This window comes from Carcharodon carcharias (genome assembly GCF_017639515.1).
Source record: "Carcharodon carcharias isolate sCarCar2 chromosome 29 unlocalized genomic scaffold, sCarCar2.pri SUPER_29_unloc_9, whole genome shotgun sequence".
In the NCBI taxonomy this organism is placed as follows: Eukaryota; Metazoa; Chordata; class Chondrichthyes; order Lamniformes; family Lamnidae; genus Carcharodon; species Carcharodon carcharias.
Window position 1 is genome coordinate 47,088 of NW_024470682.1, and position 27,377 is coordinate 74,464.

A 27,377-nucleotide genomic window follows, 5' to 3' on the forward strand; every position below is an offset into this window, starting at 1 on the left:
GTTCAGTATCAATAATCAAACCCCGTTCAGTATCAATAATCAAACCCCGTTCAGTATCAATAATCAAACCCCGTTCAGTATCAATAATCAAACCCCGTTCAGAATCAATAATCAAACCCCGTTCAGTATCAATAATCAAACCCCGTTCAGTATCAATAATCAAACCCCGTTCAGTATCAATAATCAAACCCCGTTCAGTATCAATAATCAAACCCCGTTCAGTATCAATAATCAAACCCCGTTCAGTATCAATAATCAAACCCCGTTCAGAATCAATAATCAAACCCCGTTCAGTATCAATAATCAAACCCCGTTCAGTATCAATAATCAAACCCCGTTCAGATTCAATAATCAAACCCCGTTCAGTATCAATAATCAAACCCCGTTCAGTATCAATAATCAAACCCCGTTCAGAATCAATAATCAAACCCAGTTCAGTATCAAAAATCAAACCACATTCAGAATTAACAATCAAACCCTGTTCAGCATCAGTAATCAAACTCCATTCAGTATCATTAAACAAACTCCGATCAGAATCAATAATCAAACTCCGTTCAGTGCCAATAATCAAACCCGGTTCAGAATCAATAATCAAACCCCGATCAGAATCAATAATCAAACTCCGTTCAGTGCCAATAATCAAACCCGGTTCAGTATCAATAATCAAACCCCGTTCAGTATCAATAATCAAACCACGTTCAGAATCAATAATCAAACCCCATTCAGTATCAATAATCAAACTCCGTTCAGTATCAATAATCAAACCCCGTTCAGTATCAATAACCAAACGCCGTTCAGTATTAATAATCAAATCCCGTTCAGAATCAATAATCAAACCCTGTTCAGTATCAATAATCAAACCCTGTTCAGTATCAATAATCAAACCCCATTCAATATTAACAATCAAACCCTGTTCAGTATCAATAATCAAACCACATTCAGAATCAATAATCAAACCCCGTTCAGAATCAATAATCAAACCCCGTTCAGTATCAATAATCAAACCCTGTTCAGTATCAATAATCAAACCCCGTTCAGAATCAATAATCAAACCCCATTCAGTATCAATAATCAAACCCCGTTCAGAATCAATAATCAAACCCTGTTCAGTATCAATAATCAAACCCCGTTCAGTATCAATAATCAAACCCCGTTCAGTATCAATAATCAAACACCGTTCAGTATCAATAATCAAACCCCGTTCAGTATCAATAATCAAACCCCGTTCAGTATCAATAATCAAACCCTGTTCAGTATCAATAATCAAACCCCGTTCAGAATCAATAATCAAACCCTGTTCAGTATCAATAATCAAACCCCGTTCAGTATCAATAATCAAACCCCGTTCAGTATCAATAATCAAACACCGTTCAATATTAACAATCAAACCCAGTTCAATATCAATAATCAAACCCCGTTCAGTATCAATAATCAAACCCCGTTCAGTATCAATAATCAAACACCGTTCAATATTAACAATCAAACCCAGTTCAATATCAATAATCAAACGCCATTCAGTATCAATAATCAAACCCCGTACAGTATCAATAATCAAACACCGTTCAGAATCAATAATCAAACCCTGTTCAGTATCAATAATTAATGTATCTATTGTAGGTGGAATTTTTGATTTGGATCAATAATACTAAACACTGATCACTCTGATTGTCAATCTGATCATTTCTGTTTCTATTACAGAAGAAAGATGAGAAGTATCTGGTAATGAAATCTAACCGCGGAGTCAATCCTGATACAGATGATGATCTTTACGCAAACTGTGATTTTGCCAAGGATTCTGTTTATGAGAATTTATAAACTGAGCAAGAATGAGACACACACAGTGTGGGGAGAATACAGAATGGGAGAATCATTCAAAACTCCAATTTACCTTCCTAATATCCACAGGAACTCACTCCCAGGAAATAGATTTAAACCTCTTGTTACAATCTGATGGAATTTCTTCGGAATGATCTATCCAGGATGGTTGTCTGTGGGTTTCAATTTGAACATCCTCCTTCACAATTGTCCCTCACTGTTGGAAACATCCTTCTCTCCATTCTGATTGTAAATGTCTTTAGATATCGTTCGATGATGTACCAGGACAGGACGGACAAATTAAATCCCGTGTCCGTGATGATGAGTTAATTTTCATTCTGTTATTCACCTTCCTGTCTGTCAGTGTTTACAGAATATTCATCAGCCAGTGTAGACTTCAGGAAATGCAGGATCGGTGGATAATTGCAGCAGAGGAGATCGGGATAACTTACTCACCATTTTACAGTCAAATGTATTTTCAGATATATATTTGGATTTTACACTTCATCGTTAAACAGCGAAACTAACAGCAATCCCAGAAACAGGGAAACAATTTGATTGGAGATTTGAGAAATTCCCTGCAGTTTGGAGGATAACAGATGTGCTACAGTGCCACCACTGGTGGGAGGACATCATTTCAGCGTGACATGTTTACATTGATGTTGCCAATGAACATAGGAAATTATGATGTGAAAAATTGGTTGCAGGTTTACCTTCTTCAGTATGTCATGGATGGATGAGACAGCTTTGATAACAGAATGAGATATAACTGCAATAAACCACCATTTTAGTCTTTCATTCTTGGAGAGTACAATTAGCATCCATCCTGAAGGCTGAGTGGATGGGTGAACTGTGCGATGTGTTACAGATTACAGAGACAAACATCCTCGATCCTGGTTCCGCTCTGTGTTTGATGAGATGCTTGGATCAAAGATTGGGAAAATAAATAATCCTCCTGCATTGATCTGTAACTGGTCATTTCCTCTGTCAATGTCGTGAGGAGAGAATTGGGTTTGAGGTCCAAAATCAGACACATGCTTTGACTGCCCATTGAATAGGAACAGGAGGAGGCCATTCAGCCCCCTCGAGCCTGCTACAAAGGAACAAGAGGGCCCCTGAAATAAAAACAGAAAATGCTGGAGAAACTGAGTAGGTCTGGCAGCATCTGTGCAGAGATAAACAGAATTAACATTTCGAGTCCATATGACACTTCTTCAGAGTCTCAACGCAAAAACTCTGTTTCTCTCTCCACAGCTGCTGCCAGACCTGCTGAGTTAATGCAGCATTTTCTGTTTTTATTTTAGATTTACAGCATCTGCAGTATTTATTTTTAATGACAGGAGGACATTCAGCCTCTTGATCCTGTTACACAGGAACAGCAGGAGGCCATTCAGCCCCTCGAGCCTGTTACACAGGAACAGGAGGAGGTCCATTCAGCCCCATGAGCTTGTTACACAGGAAGAGGAGGAGGCCCATTCAGCTACTCAAGCCTATTACACAGGAACAGGATTAGGACAATACAGCCACTCGAGCCTGTTACACAGGAACAGGAGGAGGCCCATTCATTCCCTCAAGCCTGTTACATGAGGACAGGAGAAGGCCCATCAGCCTCTTGAGCCTATTACACAGGAACAGGAGGAGGCCCATTCAGCCCCTCGAGCCTGTTACACAATAACAGGAGGCGGCCCTTTCACCCACTCAAGCCGGTGACACAGGAACAGGAGAAGGTACATTCACCCACTCAAGCCTGTTACTGAGGAACAGGGGAAGGTCTATTCAGCCCCAAGAGCCTGTTACAGAGGAACAGGAGGAGGAGCACTCAGCCCCTTGAACCACTTACACAGGAACAGCAGGATGCACATTCAGCTCCTCGAGTCTGTTACACAGAAACAGGAGGAGGCCCATTCAGCCCCATGAGCCTATTGTGCAGCAACAGGAGGAGGCCATTCAGCCCCTCGAGCCTGTTACACAGGAACAGGAGGAGGCCCATTCAGCCCCTCGAGCCTTTTACACAGGAACAGGAGGAGGCCCATTCAGCCCCTCGAGGCTTTTAAACAAGAACAAGTGGAAGTTCACTCAGCCCCTCAATCATGTTACACAGTAACAGGAGAACCATTCAGTCTCTCGAGCCTGTTACACAGGAACAGGAGGAGGCCCATTCAGCCACTCAAGCCTGTTACACAGGAACATGAGGAGGCCATTTCAGCCCCTTGAGCCTGTTACACAGGAACAGGAGGAGGCCCATTCAGCCCTCTCAATCCTGGTCTACAGAAACTGGGGAAGGCCTATTCAGCCCCATGTGCCTGTTTTGCAGTAAAAGGGGAGGACATTCAGCCCCTTGAGCCTGTTACACAGTAACAGGAGGAGGCCACTTCAGTGCCATAAGACAGTTATGCAGGAACAGGAGGAGGCCCTTTGAGACCCATGAGCCTTTTACTCAGGAAGAGGAAGAGGCCATCCAGCCCCATGAGCCTGTTTTGCAGGAAAACGGGGAGGACATTCAGTCCCTCAAGCCCGGAACACAGGAACAGGAGAGGCCATTCAGTCCCTCAAGCCTGGAACACAGGAACAGGAGAAGGCCATTCAGCCCCTCATGCCAATAACACAGGAACAGGAGGAGGCCCATTCAGTCCCCTCGAGCCTGTTACACAGGAACAGGAGGAGGCCATTCAGTCCCTCAAGCCTGGAACACAGCATCAGGAGGAGGCCATTCAGCCCCTCATGCCAATAACACAGGAACAGGAGGAGGCCCATTCAGCCCCCTCGAGCCTGTTACACAGGAACAGGAGGAGGCCCATTCAGCCCCCTCGAGCCTGTTACACAGGAACAGGAGGAGGCCCATTCAGCCCCCTCGAGCCTGTTACACAGGAACAGGAGGTGGTCCATTTAACCCCACGAGCCTGTTACACAGGAACAGGAGGAGGCCCATTCAGCCCCCTCAAGTCTGTTTTATGTGAACATTCGAAGGTCATTCAGCCACATTCTTGGCACAAAAAGGGTTAACAGTTTTCTAATAGTGCCAGGCAAAGAGCTGCTTTCACAGCTTGACAGCAAACACCTCACATTTTGTCTCACAGTGACACATCAGCCCTTTCTAATTAAATACACAGATGGATCAGCACAGGAAGAGGTCATTCAGCCCAAGCAGAGCGTGTGGGCAGTTCCTCCCCAGGCGAGCAGTCGGACAGGTCCTGGGTAAGTAACGGAACGATTGGAATTCACTTCCACGACCAACACCGTCCTTTGTTGATGTTGTGACTTTATAAAGACAGATTCCAATGATTGATGCCTTTGAAAGATTTCTACTGATTATTGAGATCTGGGTGTGAGGCTCAAGTCTGTTGTACAGAACATGTTTTTAGCTCAAGGGATGAGGGAAGTGCAGAGACATGAGCTTTGGGACATCCTGACGAGCTGAAAGGTGCTATAGAAATGCAAATCCTTCATCGCTTTGCTTTCTTAAAGCATTGTAACTTTCTGCAGAGCACCTATCATCACCTCTCAAGCCTTTTACACAGGAACAGGAGGAGGTACATTCAGCCCCATGAGCTATTTACTCAGGATTAGGAGGAGGCCATTCAGCCCCTTCGAGCCTGTTACAAAGGAACAGGAAAGGGCCCAGTTAGTTCCCTTGAGCCTGTTACATAGGAACAGGTGGAGGTCCGTGCAACCCCTCGAGCCTGTTACACAGGAACAGGAGGAGGTCCATTCAGCCCCTCGAGCCTGTTACACAGGAACAGGAGGAGGTCCATTCAGCCCCTCGAGCCTGTTACACAGGAACAGGAGGAGGTCCATTCAGCCCCTCGAGCCTGTTACACAGGAACAGGAGGAGGCCCATTCAGCCCCCTCGAGTCTGTTTTAAGTGAACATTCGAAGGTCATTCAGCCACATTCTTGGCACACAAAGGGTTAACAGTTTTCTAACTGTACGAGGCAAAGAGCTGCTTTCTCACTTGGTACTAACCACTTCCTCATTTTGTCTCACAGTGACACATTCACCCTTTCTAATTAAATACACAGAGGGAGCAGCACAGGAAGAGGTCATTCAGCCCAAGCAGAGTGTGTGGGCAGTTCCTCCCCAGGCGAGCAGTCGGACAGGTCCTGGGTAAGTAACAGAACGATTGGAATTCACTTCCACGACCAACACCGTCCTTTGTTGATGTTGTGACTTTATAAAGACAGATTCCAATGATTGATGCCTTGAAAGATTTCCACTGATTATTGAGATCTGGGTGTGAGGCTCAAGTCTGTTATACAGAACATCTTTCTAGCTCAAAAGATGAGGGAAGTGCAGAGACATGAGCTTTGGGATGTCTTGAGTAGGTGAAAGGCGATATAGAAATGCAAGTCCTTCATCGTTTTTCTTTCTTAAAACCTTGTAACTCTCTGCAGAGCACATATCATCACCACTCAAGCCAGTTACACAGGAACAGCAGGAGGCCCATTCAGTCCCTCGAGCCAGTTAAACAGGGACTGGAGGAATCCCATTCTGTCCTCTTGAGCCTGTTAGACAGGAACAGGAGAGGGTCGTTCAGCCCCCTCGAGTCTATTTCATGTGAACATTCGATGGTCATTCAGCCACATTCTTTGTACACATAGGGTTAACAGTTTTCTTACTGTGACAGGCAAAGAGCTGCTTTCACACCTTGACAGCAAACACCTCACATTTTGTCTCATAGTGACACATCAACCCTTTCTAATTAAATACACAGAGGGAGCAGCACAGGAAGAGGTCATTCAGCCCAAGAAGAGCGTGTGGGCAGTTCCTCCCCAGGCGAGCAGTCGGACAGGTCCTGGGTAAGTAACGGAACGATTGGAATTCACTTCCACGACCAACACCGTCCTTTGTTGATGTTGTGACTTTATAAAGACAGATTCCAATGATTGATGCCTTTGAAAGATTTCTACTGATTATTGAGATCTGGGTGTGAGGCTCAAGTCTGTTATACAGAATATTTTTCTAGCTCAAGGGATGAGGGATGTGTAGAGACATGAGCTTTGGGACATCCTGAGGTGGTGAAAGGCGATATAGAAATGCAAGTCCTTCATCGTTTTTCTTTCTTAAAGCCTTGTAACTCTCTGCAGAGCACCTATCATCCCACAGAGGATCAAATTAATCAGTGAAGACATTGTCTAAATGCAGTTCTGATCTCTCGAGAGCTGTCGAAGAGGTGGGTTCTCATTAACTCCTTTCTCTTTCACAGCTTGAGGGTGAGCAGCTGATGAAGTATCTGGGAGTGGACAATGATCGGGAAATCTTACTTCCTCCTGTCACTTCTCCAAGGTAATATCAACGTCAGATCGGACAGATTTATGGTCAAGACTCTTTGTAAAGGAGCATTCTTATTGAGCTGTGATTGGGAACCGATTCAGCAGTGAGCTAGTGTGCAAACTCACACCAAGTCCCATTCATCCATCACCCCTGTGCTCACTGATATACACTGACTCCCTGTCTGACAGCAGAATTGGAGGAGAGCAGAGATCTCAGAGGGTTTCAGGGTTGGAGGAGGTGACAGGGATAGAGAGTGGAGAGGGTGGATGGAGGGATAGGAAATCAATGATGAGAATTTGAAATTTGAGTCATTGCTGGACTGGGAGCCAGTGTAGGTCAGCGAGTGACAGGGGGGGCAATCAGCTGAATAGAGAAGCAGGGATAAAAACTGGGGAATTAAGTCTACCGTGATGATAGGACTCAGATAACAATGCCCTGAAATTTGTGTCTTTTGCTGATTTTAGTCAGAATTTCCCTTGAAGACAACACAGCAGCTCCTAGAATAGACAGGCTGTTCAGTGTCACACTTCCTGTCCATTCTCACCATGCTAAAAACTTCAAAAAGGTTGCACCGTAACTGAAAGAGAGAAGGAAGGCAAAGCTGTCTGTGTGTAAAACTGTCAAATATTCTGAGTTATCATGATTGTCTCTGATCTGCTGCAGATTTTATATTTCACAGAATCTTAGCACTTTGCAGCTGAGAGAGAGACCATTGACTCACTGCCTGAAAGGGCGGTGGACGCAGATTCAACAGGAACTTTCAGAAGGGGAACTGGATAAATACTTGAAGGGGACATTTTGCAGGGCTGTGGAGGAGAGAGCAGAGGTGAGAGTGGGACTAATTGGACAGATCTTTCAAAGGCCCAGCACAGGCTCGATGGGCCAAATGGCTTCCTTCTGTTATGGTTCATTCTACAATCTGATCAATTAAGTCCCACATCAATAACTCTTAAGGCTCCCGCTGCAGGGATGGATCTTTGAAAAGGACAGGGAACAAGAGGTTTCTGGTATCATTTTCATATTTCTTGACAATTACATACGTGTATAGATCTGTTGAATATTTGAGTCTCTAAAGCGTAGAGGTAATCTGCTGTTACGCCCACAACTTGTGGTCGTAACCTTGTCTGGAGGTGTCTTTAATTGCTCACATTGATCTGTGGGATTGTCATTCTTGGATGTTGCCCCTGGTTTCAATTTGCTTTTTACCCTTGATGCAATTGGGGAGGCTTTAAACTAATATGGCAGGGGATGGAATCCCGAGAGGAGGTTCAGCAGAGGGAGCTGCACAGCCAAAATTAGAAGAGAGAGCAAGTGAACCTGGAAGGCAGAGAAATTATTGGTCCGTTAAGGCTCAAGATAGCGTGGAAAGGTTGGATTGTATTTATTTTAATGCAAGGAATCTGATGAATAAAGCAGATGAGTTGAGGCCACAAATTAACACATGGATGTTTGATGTAATTGCTGTCACAGAGACATGGTTGAGAGAGGGGCAGGATTGACAGCTCAATATTACAGGATACAGGGTCTTCTGGCAAGACAGGGAAGGAGGTAAAAGAGGAGGGGGTATCGCAATATTGATCAAGGAATCAATTATTGCAGTGAGGAGGGAAGACACCTTAGGGGGCTCCTCAAATGAAGCCATATGGGTAGAACCTAAAAACAAATAATGAGCAATCAGATTTCTGGGAGTGTTCCACAGGCCCCGGGACACTCAGAGAAATAGAAGTGCAGATACAAAGGCAAAATTCAGTGAAGTATAAAAATAATCGGGTTATAATGGTGGGAGTTTTCAACTTCCCCAACAATAACTGGGTTAGTCATAGTGTGATAGTTTTAGAGGGGGCAGAATTGTTAAAATGCATCCAGGTGAGATTTTTAAGCCAGTACATAGAAGATCCTGCAAGAGAGAGGTCTGTCCTGGACTGAATTTTAAGGAATGTAACCAGGCAAGTGGTAGAGGTATCAGTGGGCGGGCATTGTGCAGATAGTGATCTTCATTCCATTAGATTCTAGGTTGTTATGGAAAAGAACAAGGATGGGCCATAAATCTGAGTTCTTAATTGGGGGAAGGCCGATTTTAATAAGATCAAATATGATTTGGCCAGAGTGGACTGGGAGCAGCTACTTTTAGGGAAATCTGCGTCAGAGCAATGGGACTCATTCAAGAAGGAAGTAGAGAGAGGACAGGGCCAACATATTCCAGTAAAGGCAAAGGGTGGGACCAACAAATCCAGGGAACCCTGGATGTCGAGAGATTTACAGGATTGGATAAAGAGAAAAAGGGAGGCTTATGGCAGATACCGAGGGCTCAAAACAGAGGAAGCCTTAGAAGAGTATAGAATGTGTAGGGGGAATGTTAAAAAGGAAATTAGGAGAGCAAAAAGGGGGCATGAAGAAACATTAGCAGGAAAAATGAAGGAAAATCCAAAGTTATTTTACAAGTACATTAAGAGTAAGAGGATAACTAGGGAAAGAGTAAGGCCCATTAAGGACCATATTGGTAATTTGTGTGTGGAGCCGGTAGACGTAGGTAGGGTTCTAAATGAACACTTTGTGTCGGTGTTCACAAGTGAGAGGGACAATGTGGGTCTGGAAATCAGGCAGAAGGACTGTGATATAGTTAAAGAAATTAGAATAGAAAGGGAGGAGGTTCTAAGTGGTCTGGCAGGCTTAAACGTAGATTAATCTCCAGGCCCAGATGAAATGTATCTCAGGCTGTTGAGTGAGGCAAGAGAGGAGATAGCAGGGGTGCTGGCAATAATTATCAATACCTCTCTGGCCAGAGGAGAGGTACCAGAGGACTGGAGGACAGCCAATGTGGTACCGTTATTCAAGAAGGGAGGAAGGGATAAACCAGGGAACTAGAGGCCAGTCAGTCTAACCTCAGTGGTGGGGAAACTATTGGAAGCAATTCTGAGGGACAGAATTAATCCACATTTGGAGAGACAGGGTTTAATCAAGGACAGTCAGCATGGTTTTGTTAAGGGGAGGTCATGTCTGATCAGTTTGATTGAATTTTTTGAAGAGGTGACCAATTTTGTAGATGAGGTCAATGTATTTGACATAGTCAACTTGGACTTCAGCAAGGCTTTTGATAAGGTCCCGCCTGGGAGACTGTAAACAAAAGTAAGAGCCCATGGGATCCAAGGCAATTTGGCAAATTGGATCCAGAATTGGCTGAGTGGCAGGAAGCAGAGGGTGATGGTCGAGGGGTGTTTTTGTGACCGGATGCCTGTGTCCAGTGGGGTTCCACAGGGATCCGTGTTGGGTCCCTTGCTGTCTGTGGTACATATAAACGGTTTAAACTTGAATGTAGGAGGGTTGATCAGTGAGTTCGCAGATGACATGAAAATTGGTGGGGTGGTAAATAGTGAGGAGGATAGCCTTAGATTACAGGAGGATATAGACGGGCTGGTCAGATGGGCTGATCAGTGCCAAATGGAATTTAACCTGGATAAGTGTGAGGTGATGCACTTGGGCAGGACAAACAGGACACGGGAATACACAATGAATGGAAGGACCCTGGGAAGTGACAAGGATCAGAGGGACCTTGGTGTGCATGTCCACCTTTCCCTTAAGGGAGTAGATAAGGTGGTTAAGAAGGCATATGGAATACTTGCCTTTATTAGTCGAGACATAGAATATAAAAGCAGGAAGGTTATGCTGGAACTGTATAAAACGCTAGTTAGGCCACAGCTAGAGTATTGCGTGCAGTTCTGGAACCTGCATTATAGGAAGGATGTGATTTCACTAGAGAGAGTGCAGAGGAGATTTACCAGGATGTTGCCTGGGCTGGAGAGTTTTAGTTATGAGGAGAGATTGGATAGACTGGGGTTAGTTAACCTGGAGCAGTGGAGATTCAGGGGGGAACATGATTGAGGTGAAAAAAATTGTGAGGGACATAGATAAGGTAGACAGGAAGGAAGTTTTCCCCTTGGTGGAGGGATCAATAACCAGGGGGCATAGATTGAAGGTAAGGGGCAGGAGGTTTAAAGGGGATGTGAGAGAGAGTTTTTTCACCCAGAGGGTGGTGGGAATCTGGAACTCACTGCCTGAAAGGGTGGGAGAGGCAGAAACCTCATAACATTTAAGAAGTATTTGGATGTGCACTTGCGATGCCATCGCATACAAGGCTTTGGGCCCAGTGCATTACTGGGATTAGAATAATTAGGTACTTGTTTGACTGACGCAGATTCGATGGGCCGAATGGCCTTTATCAGTGCTGTAGACCCCTCTGACTCTATGACTCTATGGGCTTAATTTCCTGCCTGTCTCATGCGGGTGGGCCTGGATATTTAAATGGGGCAGGATGATGTCGGGGGTTCCTCCTGATGTCATCCTGCATCATCATAGTGTCGCTGAGCAGGCCCCGCCCCCTGCTCACCAACGGGAAAATTCACCCCGTGACTCCATGAAACAGGACTGTACGGTGTTTGAGGAGCGGGAATGGATCTGATTTATCCTCGGTTAGGCCTCACCGCTGAGCCTTTGTGTGTAATGAATCCATAGGACCCTGGTCCTGAACAGAAACCTTGGAGATGAAGTCCCATCCTTTCATTGAGGATACCCTCCATTGTGTTGTGTGGCACTAGCACCATGCTGGATGAGCAGGTTATTGTTGAGTCAATGCCTCTTACTGTCCATTACACCTTTATCACTTTGCTTATGATGAAGAGTAAATTGATAAGGTGGTGAATGGCCAGGTTGGATTTGTCCTGCTGGATTGGACATATCCCTTGTCAGTTTTTCATATTGCAGGTTCAGCAGGCCCTCCCTTCGATGCGCTGTAAAGGACATTGTCCAAGAGCAGGCACAGTGGAGTTTCGAGAGTCACAGTGAAAATGTTGTAGGTGATCTCAAAGCCTTGTAAGGACTCTGCCAGCCAATAGCTTAAGGTGGACACACATGTGGACAGTACTGACACCTGCCTATGGGCCCTTCATTTTCTTACCATGACAGGCTGTCCCCACCATTTCCTACTGCCAAGTTGTTGAAGAATATTGGATCACAAAGATTCCGGTATGATGCCCTGCCTGTCTTTAAAAATGACTCGCCGGGAGATGCCTTGCTCATCCCGATAAAATCAAGTTGAATCAGGAGATCCTTCAATGATGTTTCCACATTTTCTGTAGTGCAGAATCTTTCGCTGTTCCCTCTTGCAGCTGCTGGCATTTGTGTTGTGCTAAATGTACTTGATCAATTGACAGACTTGCATTCTCCAGCAGGTGTAATGTTGGAGCTCCTTTGAAACTGCCAATATTGTCGAAACTTTCTGCATATTTCAATGCTATGTCATGGTAGTATCTGAAACTGGGACAGAGATAAATCCATTGGCTTTTAGACGGACCGGACAATCCTGGCAGTGGATGGGGCCAGAAAATCCCACCCCTATGGGACATTTTCAGTTTATTTGATGTGCCCAGAGAGATCATTAAGGACAACAATCCACAATTTATTAGCAAGCCACGTCAGGATATGTGTGAGAGGTGGAATATCGATCAACGCTCCTCGTCTCGCCGTGCACATCATCGCCATTTCCTGGTTTGTCAGTCACCACATGTATATGTTCCTGATGGGATAGCGGATGGTCATTCTTATTGCTTGAAGTTTCCCCGTTGTGTAGGGTCTGTTTGGATCAGCACACGGCTCTCTGTAGCTGCATCAGCCTTTGCTCTAGTGCCCTGCCGCTGTCAATGGCCCTTTCTGCCACAAGCCTTGCAGGATTGGTGGAAAGCTGGGCATTTTCTTGGTGCCTGCAGAAGGCCGCACCTTCCACACATCTCACTAGGTTTGGATGTTCTAGTGAGTGTGTCAACATTTGATGTTGTACTGAGGACCTGTAAGCTTCGTTGATCTGCGAGGATCACTTCGCATTTATGTCCATCCTTGAGTAGCTCTTCAATGCTATAGGTTTTGGTCTTATCTAGCAGATCTTTCTGGAATGTTTCCATGGGAGTGGATGTGATCACCAACTCAACAACTCTGTCTGCAGACTCTGTGTTTGAAATCACAGTGCGTACCCTTTTCTCTACATCAGCTGATAAAGTGGTCTATGGATTGTGTAGGCTGATGAATTGACATGACATCTAGTTGATGAATATGGACTTTAACCTGAATCTGAAGCTGTCTTCCAATGTCGTCCATATCTATTGGGGATCCTTTTGCTCTTCTGCTGTTAATCCTGACGTGTTCAGCCTGTGTAGACCTTCGTTCCCAATCGCGAGGTGAATTTTTATGACTTGCCCGTCTGGTTCAGTCACACCTCAATCAGGAAACCAGAGCTCTGTACGCTGTTTAAACATTCTGAATTCAGATAGTCGGTCAGCTACATCCCAGTTCAAACTGGGGAATTTAGTGGACATTCTGACAATATTCCTTTGACCTTCCTTCTCCTGCAGGACCTGGGATGAGTGTCGCTTTAGCCCCTTTCGTGTGCTTTTCCGAAGCTCCGCCCACGAAGACGGGTTGTGGTAGGAACACACCACGGAGTAATGGAGTCTTTGTTTTTTATTCAATTTGCTGTTCAGCAATCTCGAAGCCGCCCGTTATAATCACTAACTTCTCTGGCCTGATTTTTATAATGGTTTTTGTGTGTTTGACTCTCCCTCGCTCACTATCGATCCAGCCCACACCCTGGTCACTCGCCTTCCCTGACTGAGCTAACCGGCTTCTGGTCCTGGCGAAATACGCTGTCCCACTCACTGACCTACAGGCCGTGTGCTTTAATCTCACCACGAGGGATCCGTCTGCTCCCCAGCTCTTTACTTGAGCTCTTTCCCATCACTGTGTCTCCAAAGGTTTCCTGAGCAGTCAGTACACTGCGATTTTAACCCTCTCTGATGCTGTGTCTCTGTTGTGGTCTGACCAAAGCGTCGATGGTTATCTCATGTCATGTAGCTCGATCTACGTCTGTCCACCATATCATACCTGTACTGAATCTTGCTGCCAGAATGTTTGGCCACCGCTGATCACCATGTTGTGTTTTTATAATGATATAAAGGCACCAGCCACTGATACGGAATTGGGTAAATACATTGTGGGTTTATTTATTTAGAATAGGGACATGAGAACAGATATACAAGGATAGAAAGCTGGGACACACCTGCAGCCAAACTGTGTGAGCTGTGTTCTGCTCACAGGCCAAAGTGAAACTTGGACTGGATGGTGTTATCATCCCAGCTGATGTTACTACTGGGCAAGTCAGATCCCAGGGTGGAACTCAGCTTGATAGGTCCTTACTTTTATTTTTTATTTAGGAATGTGGAGTGCGGCTACTGAACAGAGTCACAGGAGTCATCTGATGAACTTCTAACAAAAGAAGAAAACATTTATTAAACTAGGAGAGATAAACTATATTACATTACTCCTTCACCCAGACCTATACCTTTGCAGATTCATAAGTAGAACACAAGTTACAATAACTATCTAATATTCTCATGTTCACACTAAGTACACAGTCATGTAAACCAATAGACGACCTGTGGTCAGGGACAGCACACTCTTAAAGCAAGTGACAGAACCCACTTGAAATAAATGCTATGGGTCTCTCCTCATCTGAACCCAGACGCTTGTTACACTGTGAGCCAACCAGTCTCACTGAACTGAGATATCCATATGAGGGTTTCCAATCTCCACTCTCCAAGAACTCGCTTTGGAATCTTCTCCAACATGACACTTTCACTCAGACACCTTCCACAAGGGGCCACTTTCACTATTTCAAACTCTCCTTCCCATGTTGCTGCCCCCTGGATCGCCACGTGCATTCAGCCTTCCTTCCACGCCCTGTCTCTCCAATGCTCAGCCGTGTCAATGGCACACCAGGATTCACATGGCCGGAGTAATGAGTCACCAACCTGTGGTGTCTCCTAGGATCTTCTGGCTTCTCGCAAGCCTGCTTTGCTTTAGGCCTGTGTCCTGCTGCTTTCTCCCTTTATGCTTGAAGCCGTCTTCTGCTCCTCACTCTTAACTTCACTTAACAGGGCCTTTTCCAGATTTGACTAGAAGGTCTTCTTGGGCCTTTTCTCCTGTTCCACTGGATGGTTTTGGCTTCTTCTTTACTTTGGGACTGACTATCTGTCCCGCTCCTTTGCTGCTTCTCCTGGCAACTCCTTTCAACAGAACTGAAAGTACTTTTCTGTTTTTCTCTGTCTCTGTGGGTCCCTCCCTCTGGATGACTGTTGCCAGGCAACAGCATAGTTTTTTACACCTTGTGTTTGTTTTGACTTCCTTCAAGAGTCATAAAACCTCACTGGAACACTGGCTTATTTTTAACTCAAGCTCCCCCTTTTCTCAAAACCCAAATACAGAAATACAAACTAAGCTTGAACTTAAAGATATACCTTATGCCTAACACACACAAATACACATAGAACTTACTGAAGCCAACCCCAGTTCCTAAAAATCACATGACACACTTCCTCTCGAGTGATGTCATGCTGCTGTCCCTGAAAGGCATATTATAACAGTGTTATCACTTGGCAGGTGATGTGTGCCAGGCAGACCAAGTCCATGAGAGAAACTTGGTCACATGATCATAATGATTCCGCAAATTGTATTTACTATGAGATGTGTGCACTGAATTCAGAAGCAATAACTCCACCAAACTTTTAGAGATTTAAAACAATAAATTAAAATATTTGTCATCAAAATAAAAGACTTCAAGCACATACATAAGAATACAATGACAGATATAATAAATCCTGAAATTCCTAATTAACCTGACTCCCAGTTACACTCCATTTAAGGCAACGGACCAAAAATAGATGTTAGATTTAAAACAAATTCAGCAAGTTAACACAATGCCCCGGACAGTGGAATTCCAAATGGATTTTCCCCAACTTCAGTTCAGTTGGATAGCAGGTTTGTGCACAAACAGGGTCCAGAGGACCATGAACCAGTGTAGAATGAACTTGTCCACTCCTGTGTCCAGAATTCTCTTCCATCCATTGTGAAACCTTGGGGAGTTCCTTGTGTGTCCTGTAGATGGTCCACACTGCAGCCACTGTGCCCCAGTGAAGGAGGGGGTGGATATCGAGTCTAGTGGATCTACAAAACATCCAGAATTAAATATTGATATTTCTCTCCCTAGTTGGACTGTCACAAGAGTGGAAAGGTGACACTCCACGAGAGGTGACAGCGCAGGAACGTTCGTGTGTACAGATTCCATGTCATTACAGTTACCCATCACATTTGTTAGAGAAAACACGTGTCGGAATCTGGAATATGAGAAGGTACAAATGGAGAAGATCGTCTATAGCCTCTCACTCCAAGGATCACAATCACGAGTTACCACGGTTCCACCATCGGACCCGGCTGTCTGGAGACCTGAAAGATGGCGACTGTTCCCTGATTATAAACAACATCAGACGGGGAGATGCAGGATATTATTTTTTCAGAATAGAACTTGACAATGGTCCGAGCCATAACTATTACCCTGAAACCCAGCTTCACGTTTCTGGTAAGTGCTGTGTTATAATTACTCAACAATTCACATTCAACACTCAATGGGAAATAATAGTGTTTGATTTGCTTGTTTTTTGGCCGTGTTAACCAGCGTCACTATTTTTAATGATTTGTCTATTTCTGCTCCCAGATCCATGAGCTTATTGTGTGTGATTGAATCCACATCATAGCTGTAACGTAAACCGAGCTGAGGGGTGATGACACCTCCCCCCTGAGTGAAGTGTCTCCTCCCCACTACACCTTCCACCCCTCACACTGTCCGTGTAAACCCCCGTCCCATCTCCAGCCTCTCTTTCCCCTCCAAAGTCCTTGAACCGTCTTTCCATTTCCCGAATCCGGTCCCATCTTTCCCGGAACTCCATGTTTGAATCCCTCCAATCAGGTTCCCACCCCAGCCACTGTGCTGAAACAGCTCTTATCAAGGTCACAAATGGCATCCTGTGTGACTGTGACAAAGATAAACTTTCCCTCCTCGTCCTTCTCGATCTGTCTGCAGCCTTTGACACGCTCGACCACACCATCCTCCTCCAACACTCTCCCACTGTCGTCCAGCTGGGTGGGACTGCTCTCCCCTGGCTCCATTCTTATCCATCTCATCGTAGCCAGAGAATCACTTGCAATGGCTTTGCAGCATCATCTGAACAGTGTTAGTTTTCACCTGTCCACTGAGGATCCCCAGCTCTACCTCACCACCACCTCTCTCGACTCCTCCACTGCTGCTAAATTATCAGGCTGCTTATCCGACATCCAGTACTGGATGGGCAGAAATTTCCTCCAATTAAATATTGGAAAGACTGAAGCCATTGTCTTCATTCCCCGAACCAAACTCTGTTCCCTCGCTACCAACTCCATTCCTCTCCCTGGCAGCTCTCTGAGATTGAAGCCAATCTGTTCACAGCTTTGTTGTCCCATTTGATCCTGAGATGAGCTTCCGGCCTCATATCTGCGCCCTCACTAACACCGTCTATTTCCACCTCCGTAACATCTCTCAACTTCTCCCTGTCTCAGCTCATCTACTGCTGAAACCCTCATCCACGCCTTCATTACCTCCAGTCTCGACTGTTCCAACACACGCTCTACACTCCATAAACTTGAGGCCATCCAAAACTGCTGACCACGTCCTAACTCACACCAAGTCCCATTCCCTTATCACCCGCTCTGCTCGATGACCGAGACTGGCTCCTGGTCAAGCAAAGTCTCAATGTCACAATTTTCATCTTTGTTTCCTCCGTTTCTCTGTAATCTCCTCCTCCTCCTCCAACCCCTACAACCCTCCCTATCTCTGGAACCTCCTCCAGCACCTTCAACCCTCTGAGGTCTCTGCGCTCCTCCAATTCCAGTCTCTTGACCATCCCCCGATCCCATCACTCCAACATCGGAAGCCATGCCTTCAGCTGGAAGTGAACCGAGCTCTGTAATACCCTCCCTCAACCCCTCTCCATCCCTCTTTCTCAATCCCTCTATCTCTCTCTCTCTCTCACTATCCCTTCTATCCCTCTTTTAAGATTCTCCATAACACCGGCCTCTTCTGGTCAGCGGCCGCTAATATATCCACATGTGTCTGGGTGACATACTTTGTTTTATGACGCTCCTGTGTAGCACCTTGGGGTGATTTGTCATGTTAAAGTTGTTGTGTAAATATAAGTTGTTGCCCTTTGACCCACGACCCCAGCTCGAGACTTATTTTTGAGGGAATGTACAACCTCCTTAGATTTCTGACCAAAATGTTATTTGATTATTTTTATTGAGCGAATGCCAAGCCCCGATACCGAGCGAGAGCCTCCTCATTTGCTGAGTTTAAGCTGATGAGTCAGCCCCTTAGTCCGTAGAGGGGACTCTCCTCGGTAATGTGCAGCCTTGTTTGTGTCTCTCCACAAGCGCATGAGGGGTTTGTACAGAGGCTGCAGCACTGGAGGGGGTCTGCACAGGGGTCCTGGCCTGTCCTGAGCTAGTTTTAGCAAGGACCACTCTGGACTTGGCAGCTGAAAGCCAGCCATTGGACAGAGGGGGCCTGTCACAAGGAGCCTGTTAGTCACTCCCCCCCGTGTCTCCTGTGCTCGGATCCAGACCAAGTTGGCTGGTGGATCTGGCTCAGGAAGGGTCCTCCCCATGGGACCCCCAGATGGAAGGTGGGTCAAGCGGGTCATTCACTTGCATGTTTATTCTGCAGCTTTAATATTTTAAGAAGGTAAGAATGTAGGAACATAAGAAATAGGAACAGGAGCATGCCATTCGGCCCCTCGAGCCTGCTCTCACTGATCTGGTTGTGGCCTTAACTCCATTTTCCTGCCTGTCCCCCAAACCCTTGACTCCCTTGTCGATCAAAAACCTGCCTCACTCAGCCTTGAGTCTATTCAATGGCCCAGCCTCCACTGCTCTCTGGGGAAGAGAATTCCACAGGGTAGCCCCCCTCTGAGAGAGGAAATTCCTCCTCATCTCAGTCTTAAATGGGAGAGCCCTCATTCCCAAACTGTGCTCCCTGCTTCTAGATTCCCCCACGAGGGGGAAACATCCTCCCAGCATCCACCCTGTCAAGCCCCCTCGGAATCGGATGTGTTTCAATAAGGTCACCCCTCATTCTTCTAAACTCCAATGGATACAGGTCCAACCTGCTCAACATTTCCTCACAGGACAAACCCTTTAATCCCAGGAATCAGCCCAGTGAAGCTTCCCTGAACTGTCTGTTCACAATGATCCTGTTACAATCTCACTAACGCCCTGTACAGCTGTTGCAAGACTTCCCTCCTTTTATACTCCATCTCTTTGCAATAAAGGCCAACATTCCACTTGCCTTCCTCATTCCGTGGTGTTCCTGAATGCTGACTTTCTGTGATTCATGTACAAGGACACCCAGATCCCTCTGTACTGCATTCTGCAGCCTCTCTCCATTTAAATAATATCCTGTTTTTCTATTCTTCCTGCCAAAATAATTTGTTGCCATTCTCCTCAGTATTGACCATCCCCCCAATTCAGCCTCATCTGTAAATATCAGGTTCAGTGGATCCACAAACCATCCAGAGTTAAATATTGAGATTTCTCTCCCCAGATGAACCCTCACAAGTGTGGAAAGGTGACACTCCACGAGAGGTGACAGTGCAGGAAGGTTCGTGTGTACAGATTCCATGTCATTACAGTTATCCATCGTGTCTGGAAAACCAACCACGAGGTGGAATCTGGTTTAATAATGAGAAACAGATTCCCTGGACTCCCCTTGCCTTTCACTCCAAGGATCACAATCACGAGTTACCACGGTTCCACCATCGGACCCGGCTGTCTGGAGACCTGAAAGATGGCGACTGTTCCCTGATTATAAACAACATCAGACGGGAAGATGCAGGACCTTATTTTTTCAGAATAGAATTTGACAATGGTCCGAGCCATAACTATTACCCTGTAACCCAGCTTCACGTTTCTGGTAAGTGCTGTGTTATAATTACTCAACAATTCACATCCAACACTCAATGGGAAATAACACAAACTGTGACGTTTACATATTAACACAAAACACAGCTTATTATAACACACTGTCTGATTCTCAATAACCTGGTGATAGCTTCCAGTTCAGTCCTAAAGCAACCTCTAATACTCACTTTAATATCAATGATTAAATGTATTGACTGTGTCCATCAATGTTATCAGGTTATCCACTCCCATCGATCTCTCTAATCCTGTCTCGAAGTCTGACATATCGACAGAAGAAAGATTCACATTTCTGTAGCACCTTTCACCACCTCAGCACGGACCAAATCACTTCACAGCCAATGAGCTGATTCCTGAATTGTAGTTACTGTTGTAATGTGGGAAACACAGCAGCCAATTTGCGCACAGCAAGCTCCCACAAATTGCAAAGTAATAAATGGCCCAGATTGCTGAGTGAATGATGGGGTAGTGCACTCCAAGCTCTGGTCTGCTCCTCCACCCTCACCCACTATTATCAGTTCAAGTGTCTCGGAGTGAACGTGTATTAAGCTGAGAGACAGAAACACCAAAGTCTCAAAGCAGGAAATTCTCTCCTGATCATTGTAATCTCTCAGTTCTGATATCATCCTTGTAAAAGTGCTTTCTCTTGTGGGACTGTGATTTCTATTTGAACTGATGCTTCACGTTATATTTCTCTAAAAGGATCCATTCTCTGTCTGTTAGATTTCACAGATAAACCCACGATATTCCCTGCTGAAATTATTGCAGGAAAGCGTGTGGATGTAAGCTGCACCTTCAACACAACGTGCAATGGAACAGCAGCACCTGTCTTAACCTGGGACACTCCCACTGACGTACCTGGATCAGTCTCAAACACTGTAACTCAGAATGGTGTCACTCTGACCTATACTTCTGTTCTGACCCTCATCCCATCACTCAAACACCACGGACACACTCTCAGCTGCAGAGTGAGATATCCATCTGTTTCATCAGAGCGGACCTTCGTACTAACTGTGCAAGGTAAGTGCAGACACCCTTCATTCTACATCAGCACTCCCTCAGCGCTGACGCTCTGACTGTGCAGCCCGTTCTAAGTATCCACATTCTCATGCCTCTCAAAGTGGTTCACAGTCGATAGAAGTTGTGATCTTTAATTGATTATTGCTGAATGAAGAGACAAGCTGTCTAAACTTTACATCTCGCACACATTATTTTCCATGGCAACACCTCCTCCAATCAGAGACCACTTGCCAACCAATCAGCACTCTCTTCCCTTTAAATATAAATTGTTGTTCATTTTCTGTTGGTAAACCTGCGAGCTGTCTTGTTGAGTCCTGCCCTGACATCTCAATGTCACAATGAACAGAACAATTTCCAACAATGAGCTGTGGTTGGTGATTCCTCACGTTACATCCGGGGACACTGGAGACTATCAGTGTGTGGCAGAGAATGAACATGGAGCAGTGGAGGGGTCCATAACCATCACTGTGGAACGTGAGTGTACACAGACTTCAACATCACTCTCAGATTCAAACACTACACAAACACACAAATATACAGACCTAAATAGACACCTGCAGACACACAATCCCACATGTATGAGTACACACAAGGACACACTCACAAACAAACATACTCGCACATTCTCCCCTGGGGGTTACCTGACCTTCCTCAGTGCTGCACCGGAGTATTGACCTAGATTCTGGGTTTTGTGTTCCCTTTCATATTTATGGAAGAATATGGAAATTGCAAGGTCTATTACAGACACTCAGATGCACAGAGATACTCACAGATACTCTGCCTCTCCAACTCTCTATCCTCCTTTCCGAAGCTTCCTGAAACCTGAACCTTTGACCAGTCACCTGTCCCAACTCCTCTTACGTGATTTTGTGTGAAACTTTGTTTGAGTATCTGAGAGTAAGAGAGAGGTGGAGAGGTTTAGGAAGGGAATTCCTGTTGGTGAAAAGCTTACATCATGTTCTCAGCTTTCCAGTGCCCATTTTTCACATGATGTCCAATGTCCATGTTCATAATGGGGATTGCTTATGCAAATGTCACGCTGTAGTTACACTCTCCCACTGGTGGTGTGGTAGCACTTAACCCTTGCATCTCCAAGCTTTTCCAGCAATTTCACTTCCTAATTTGCTACTATTCACCTCGACCGCTCCCTGTGGGAGCGAGTTCCACATTCTCCCTTCTCTCTGGGTAAAGATTGGAACTGTTTATTTAGCGGGGTGTGTAACTCCGTGGGGGAGTCCATCACGATCCTGCCCGATTGGCACACGCGTCCGAGATGGATTTCCACCCTGCGCTAAATGTTTCCAGAATTTTCTACAACACAATCCTGTACACAGCGATGTAGAGAAACATTGGACAGAGAGTCAAACAGCACAATGATCCATTCTCACCAATGTTCCACGCTAAGGGGAAAGTTCAGATTGTCCACTCTTAGAGTGTTTACAATGAAAACATTCATTCCACATTGAATCCCAGTGGATGGGTCAATATTACAGCAAATGTTGCAGTGATATGAAGCTTGATTGTTCAGCCAGAGTGAGAGATTGAAAGCGGAGAGTCAGTGATGACTTCTTTCTGTGTGTTCTCTAGACAGTGGAGGAGAGATTCTGCACGTGATCCAGATCCTGGGAATACGAGCTGTGATATTCCTTGTGGCTGTGGTTATCACTATCGCTGGAGTCTGTGTCTGGGAGGGACAAACTGTGAAAGGAAGTCGACAGACTGTTTAAAGCTTTTGTACAGCAACAATCTGGTCAGTCAGTGCGGACAAATAATGTGCAATGTTGGGTTAAGTTGTAATGAAATTGGTCAGTGTCCTGGTTAGAATCACCTTCGTATCAGAGAGGCATTCCAGCACAGTGGGAGCCAATTCAGCCCATTGAGTTCATGCTGTCTCTCTGTAGAGCAATCCACTCAGTCCCATTCCACTGCTCTATCCTTGTATCCCTGCAAGTTTATTTCCCCTCAAGTGTCCATCCAATTTCCTTTTGAAATCGTTCATCTTCTCCACTTCCACCATCCTCGTAGGCAGCGAGTTCCAGCTCATTACCACTCACTGGAAAATGTTCCTCCTCACATACCCCCTGACCAAAACCTTCAATCTGTGTCCCCCAGTCCTTGTACCATCAGCTAATGGCAACAGCTTCTCTTTGTCTACCTTATCTAAACCCATCATCATCTTGTACACCTCGATCAGATCCCCCGTCAATCTCCTTTGCTCCAAGGAGAACAACGCCAGCTTCTCCAACCCAACCTTGTAGCTAAAATCCCTCATCCCTGGACCCATTCTGCTCAATCTCCTCCCCACCCTCTCAAGGACCCTCACTTCCTTCCCAAAGTGAGGAGAACAGAACTGGACACAATACTCTAGTTGTGACCTAACCAGAGCTTTATAAATGTTCAGCATAACCTCCCTGTGTTTGTACTCAATCCCACGATTTATGAAAAGCTTATTCTTTCCATCAGCACAAACAGCAATTTCCAAGCAGACTCCCATCAGCAGACAGAGTGCAATGAAACATCGGCATGCCTGCTTCTTAATGTACGGAGAGAAACCTGGAACGAGAGATTCTCCTTCTTCTCCTCAGCAAGCTGAAACGTTTCCTTATACCTGGTTCTCCCCAATCCTGCTGTGTGGACACATCATAACCACGGCATTGTCTGGCTGTGTGCAGCCAACATGGTCAAATAGGAATGAACAGAAATGTGACGTTGATAAACTCTGTTCTCTGATTGGAAAGTGCTTTCTGAATGCTGCACCTTTTTCATGCTGCGATAGATTGTAAGAAGCATTTGGGTAATGAATAAAATTACATTTAATATCACAAATGATTAAAATATTCAGGCTGTTCTATAGATATTTACATCTTACTCTGATGCTAAGTTCTTGGCTCAAAGTCATTACTTCATGTTGTCAGGTTTTTCCCAATAATATGACTTTCTGTGCCTATCTTTATCATAGATATTTCCCATGTAAACATGTCACATTGTAGTTACACACTCCTGCCAGTGGTGGTGCCCTGCTGCTCAGATACAGCAAGAAATATTCTTGTTACGTTCATGATGCTGTTGGGGCACAAGCATCAGGCAGAATCTTAGGTAGTGACGGCAATGTTCTTAGGAGAGTCCAGCCCACCCTCAGTGCTGGTCCAAAGAGAGTGCTGCTGTCCCTCAGTCCTGACCCTCCAACAGTGCAACACTCCCTCAGTGCTTGTCCGAAGACACTGCAGCACTCCATCAGTAATGACCCTCTGACAGCGTAGCACTCCCTCAGTCCTGACCCACCGACAGTGTAGCTCTCCCTCAGCGATGGTCCAAAGACACTGCAGCAGTCCCTCAGTAGTGACCCTTCGACAGTGTAGCACTCCCTCAGCACTGAACCTCCGAAAGTGCGGCACTCCCTCAATAATGACCCTCACACAGTGCAGCACTCCCTCAGTACTAACCCTCCAGCAGTGCAGCACTCCCTCAGCACTGAACATCCGACAGTGCAGAAATCCCTCAATACTGACACTCCGAAAGTGCAGCACTACCTCAGAACTCACCCTCCAACAGTGGAACACTACCTCGGAGCTGCCTCTGCAACAGTGGAGGGCTCCCTCAGTCCTGTCCCTCTGACAGTGGAGGGCTCCCTCAGTCCTGTCCCTCCGACAGTGCAGCGCTCCCTCAGTACTGACCCTCTGACAGTGCAGCGCTCCCTCAGTACTGACCCTCCGACAGTGCAGCACTCCCTCAGTACTGACCCTCCGACAGTGCAGCACTCCCTCAGTACTGACCCTCCGACAGTGCAGCACTCCCTCAGTACTGACCCTCCGACAGTGCAGCACTCCCTCAGTACTGACCCTCTGACAGTGCAGCACTCCCTCAGTACTGACCCTCCGACAGTGCAGCACTCCCTCAGTACTGACCCACCGACAGTGCAGCGCTCCCTCAGTACTGACCCTCCGACAGTGCAGCGCTCCCTCAGTACTGAGCCTCTGACAGTGCAGCGCGCCCTCAGTACTGAGCCTCTGACAGTGCAGCACTCCCTCAGTACTGACCCTCCGACAGTGCAGCGCTCCCTCAGTACTGACCCTCCGACAGTGCAGCGCTCCCTCAGTACTGAGCCTCTGACAGTGCAGCGCTCCCTCAGTACTGACCCTCTGACAGTGCAGCGCTCCCTCAGTACTGAGACTCTGACAGTGCAGCACTCCCTCAGTACTGACCCTCCGACAGTGCAGCGCTCCCTCAGTACTGAACCTCTGACAGTGCAGCGCTCCCTCAGTACTGGCCCTCTGACAGTGCAGCATTCCTTCAGTGAAGGGGAGGTCGTATCTCACAAACTTGATCGAGTTTTTCAAGGAAGTGACAAAGATGATCGACGATGGAAGGGCAGTGGATGTTATCTACATGGATTTCAGTAAGGCCTTTGACAAGGTCCCTCATGGCAGACTGGTACAGAAGGTAAATCGCACGGGATCAGAGGTGAGCTTGCAAGATGGGTACAGAATTGGCTTGGTGACAGAAGACAGAGGGTAGCAATGGAAGGGTCCTTTTCTGAATGGAAAGCTGTGACTAGTGGAGTTCCGCAGGGATCAGTGCTGGGACCTTTTCTGTTTGTAGTATACGTAAATGATTGGGAGGAAAATGTAACTGGGCTAATTAGTTAATTTGCAGACGACACTAAGGTTGGTGGAGTTGCAGATGGTGAAGAGGATTGTCAAAGGATACAACGGGATATAGAACGGATGGAGACTTGGGCGGAGAAATGGCAGACGGAGTTTAATCCGGACAAATGTGAGGTAATGCATTTTGGGAGGTCTAATACAGGCAGGAATTATATAGTAAATGCCAAAACCCTTAAGTGCATCGACGGGCAGAGGGATCTGGGTGTACAGATCCATAGGTCACTGAAAATTGCAATGCAGATGGATAAGGCAGTCAGGAAGGCACATGGATTGCTTGTCTTCATTGGCAGGGGTATTGAGTATAAAAGCTGGGAAGTCATGCTGCAGCTGTATAGAACCTTGGTAAGGCCACACTTGGAATATTGTGAGCAATTCTGGTCGCCTCATTACCAGAAGGATATGGAGGCATTGGAGAGGGTGCAGAGGAGGTTTATCAGGATTCTGCCTGGTCTGGAGGTTATTATCTATGAGGAGAGGTTGGAGAAAATCGGATTTGTTCTCACTAGAGCGACGGAGATTGAGGGGTGACTTGATAGAAGTTTACAAAATTATGAGTGGCATGGACAGAGTAGATAGTCAGAAGCTTTTTCCCAGGGTGGAAGAGTCAATTACTAGGGGACATGGATTTAAGGTGAGAGGAGAAAACTATAGAGGAGATGTGCGGGGCAAGTTTTTTACGCAGAAGGTAGCGAGTGTCTGGAATTCGCTGCCAGAGGAGGTAGTGGAAGCAGGTACAATAGTGGTGTTTAAGAGGCAGCTTGACAAATACGTGAATAGGATGGGAATAGAGGAATACGGACCCCGGAAGTGCAAAATGTTTTAGTTTACAGGCAATAAGATTGGCGCAGGCTTGGAGGGCCGAAGGGCCTTTCCTGTGCTGTACTTTTCTTTGTTCTTTGTTCTTTGTCAGTACAGGCAATCCAACAGTGCAGCACTCCCTCAGTACAGATCCTCCAACAGTGCAGCACTCCCTCAGTACAGACCCTCCAACAGTGCAGCACTCCCTCAGTACAGATCCTCCAACAGTGCAGCACTCCCTCAGTACAGACCCTCCAACAGTGCAGCACTCCCTCAGTACAGACCCTCCAACAGTGCAGTACTCCCTCAGTACAGACCATCCAACAATGCAGCACTCCCTCAGTACAGACCCTCCAACAGTGCAGCACTCCCTCAGTACAGACCCTACAACAGTGCAGCACTCCCTCAGTACTGACCCTATGACAGTGCAGCACTCCCTCAGTACTGACCCTCTGACAGTGCAGCACTCCCTCAGTACTGACCCTCTGACAGTGCAGCACTCGCTCAGTCCTGGCACTGGGGAGTTTCAGTCTACTCTGTGGGGCAGGCATCTCCTGAATGGGGTCTTGAACCCCACAAAATTCTACAACATTCTGGCTCCCTGAGTTCGGCTGTGAAACCCACTGACCCACAGGAGAAACTCCTGGTCAATGACTGTCCACCTGTGAGCAGAAATATCACCACAGGGTCAGGACTCAAAGGGTTAACAGTTCACCAACATCTCAAAACATGAGCTGCTCTGTCACTTTGATCCAACTTCCTCATTTTGTCTCACAGTGACACATCAACCCTTTTTAGTTAAATACACAGAGGCAGAAGCACAGGAAGAGGTCATTCAGCCCAAGTAGAGCGTGTGGGCAGTTCCTCCCCAGGCGAGCAGTCGGACAGGTCCTGGGTAAGTAACGGAACGATTGGAATTCACTTCCA

The 27,377-nt window shown here is 46.1% G+C and overlaps 2 protein-coding genes across 2 annotated transcripts in view; both read left to right on the top strand.

Moving 5' to 3' along the window:
- The window catches only part of LOC121274116 (sialic acid-binding Ig-like lectin 12), a gene marked incomplete at its 5' end in the record, with an annotated part of 49,179 nt that extends 46,404 nt beyond the window's left edge, over positions 1-2,775 (top strand). The window contains one exon of the mRNA XM_041181279.1: positions 1,699-2,775. Within this exon, the coding sequence (XP_041037213.1) occupies positions 1,699-1,815 (117 nt within the window). The remainder of the gene's footprint in view (positions 1-1,698) is intronic.
- A 3,122-nt stretch (positions 2,776-5,897) lies between these two features.
- LOC121274130 (sialic acid-binding Ig-like lectin 7) lies at positions 5,898-22,715 on the top strand. Its single transcript, XM_041181302.1, has 7 exons — positions 5,898-5,919; positions 6,527-6,611; positions 7,019-7,098; positions 16,175-16,198; positions 19,619-19,963; positions 20,692-20,988; positions 22,576-22,715. The coding sequence occupies exons 3-7, from the start codon at positions 7,059-7,061 to the stop codon at positions 22,713-22,715; spliced, it is 846 nt and encodes a 281-aa protein (XP_041037236.1). The 5' UTR covers positions 5,898-5,919; positions 6,527-6,611; positions 7,019-7,058.
- The last annotated feature ends 4,662 nt before the right edge of the window (positions 22,716-27,377 follow it).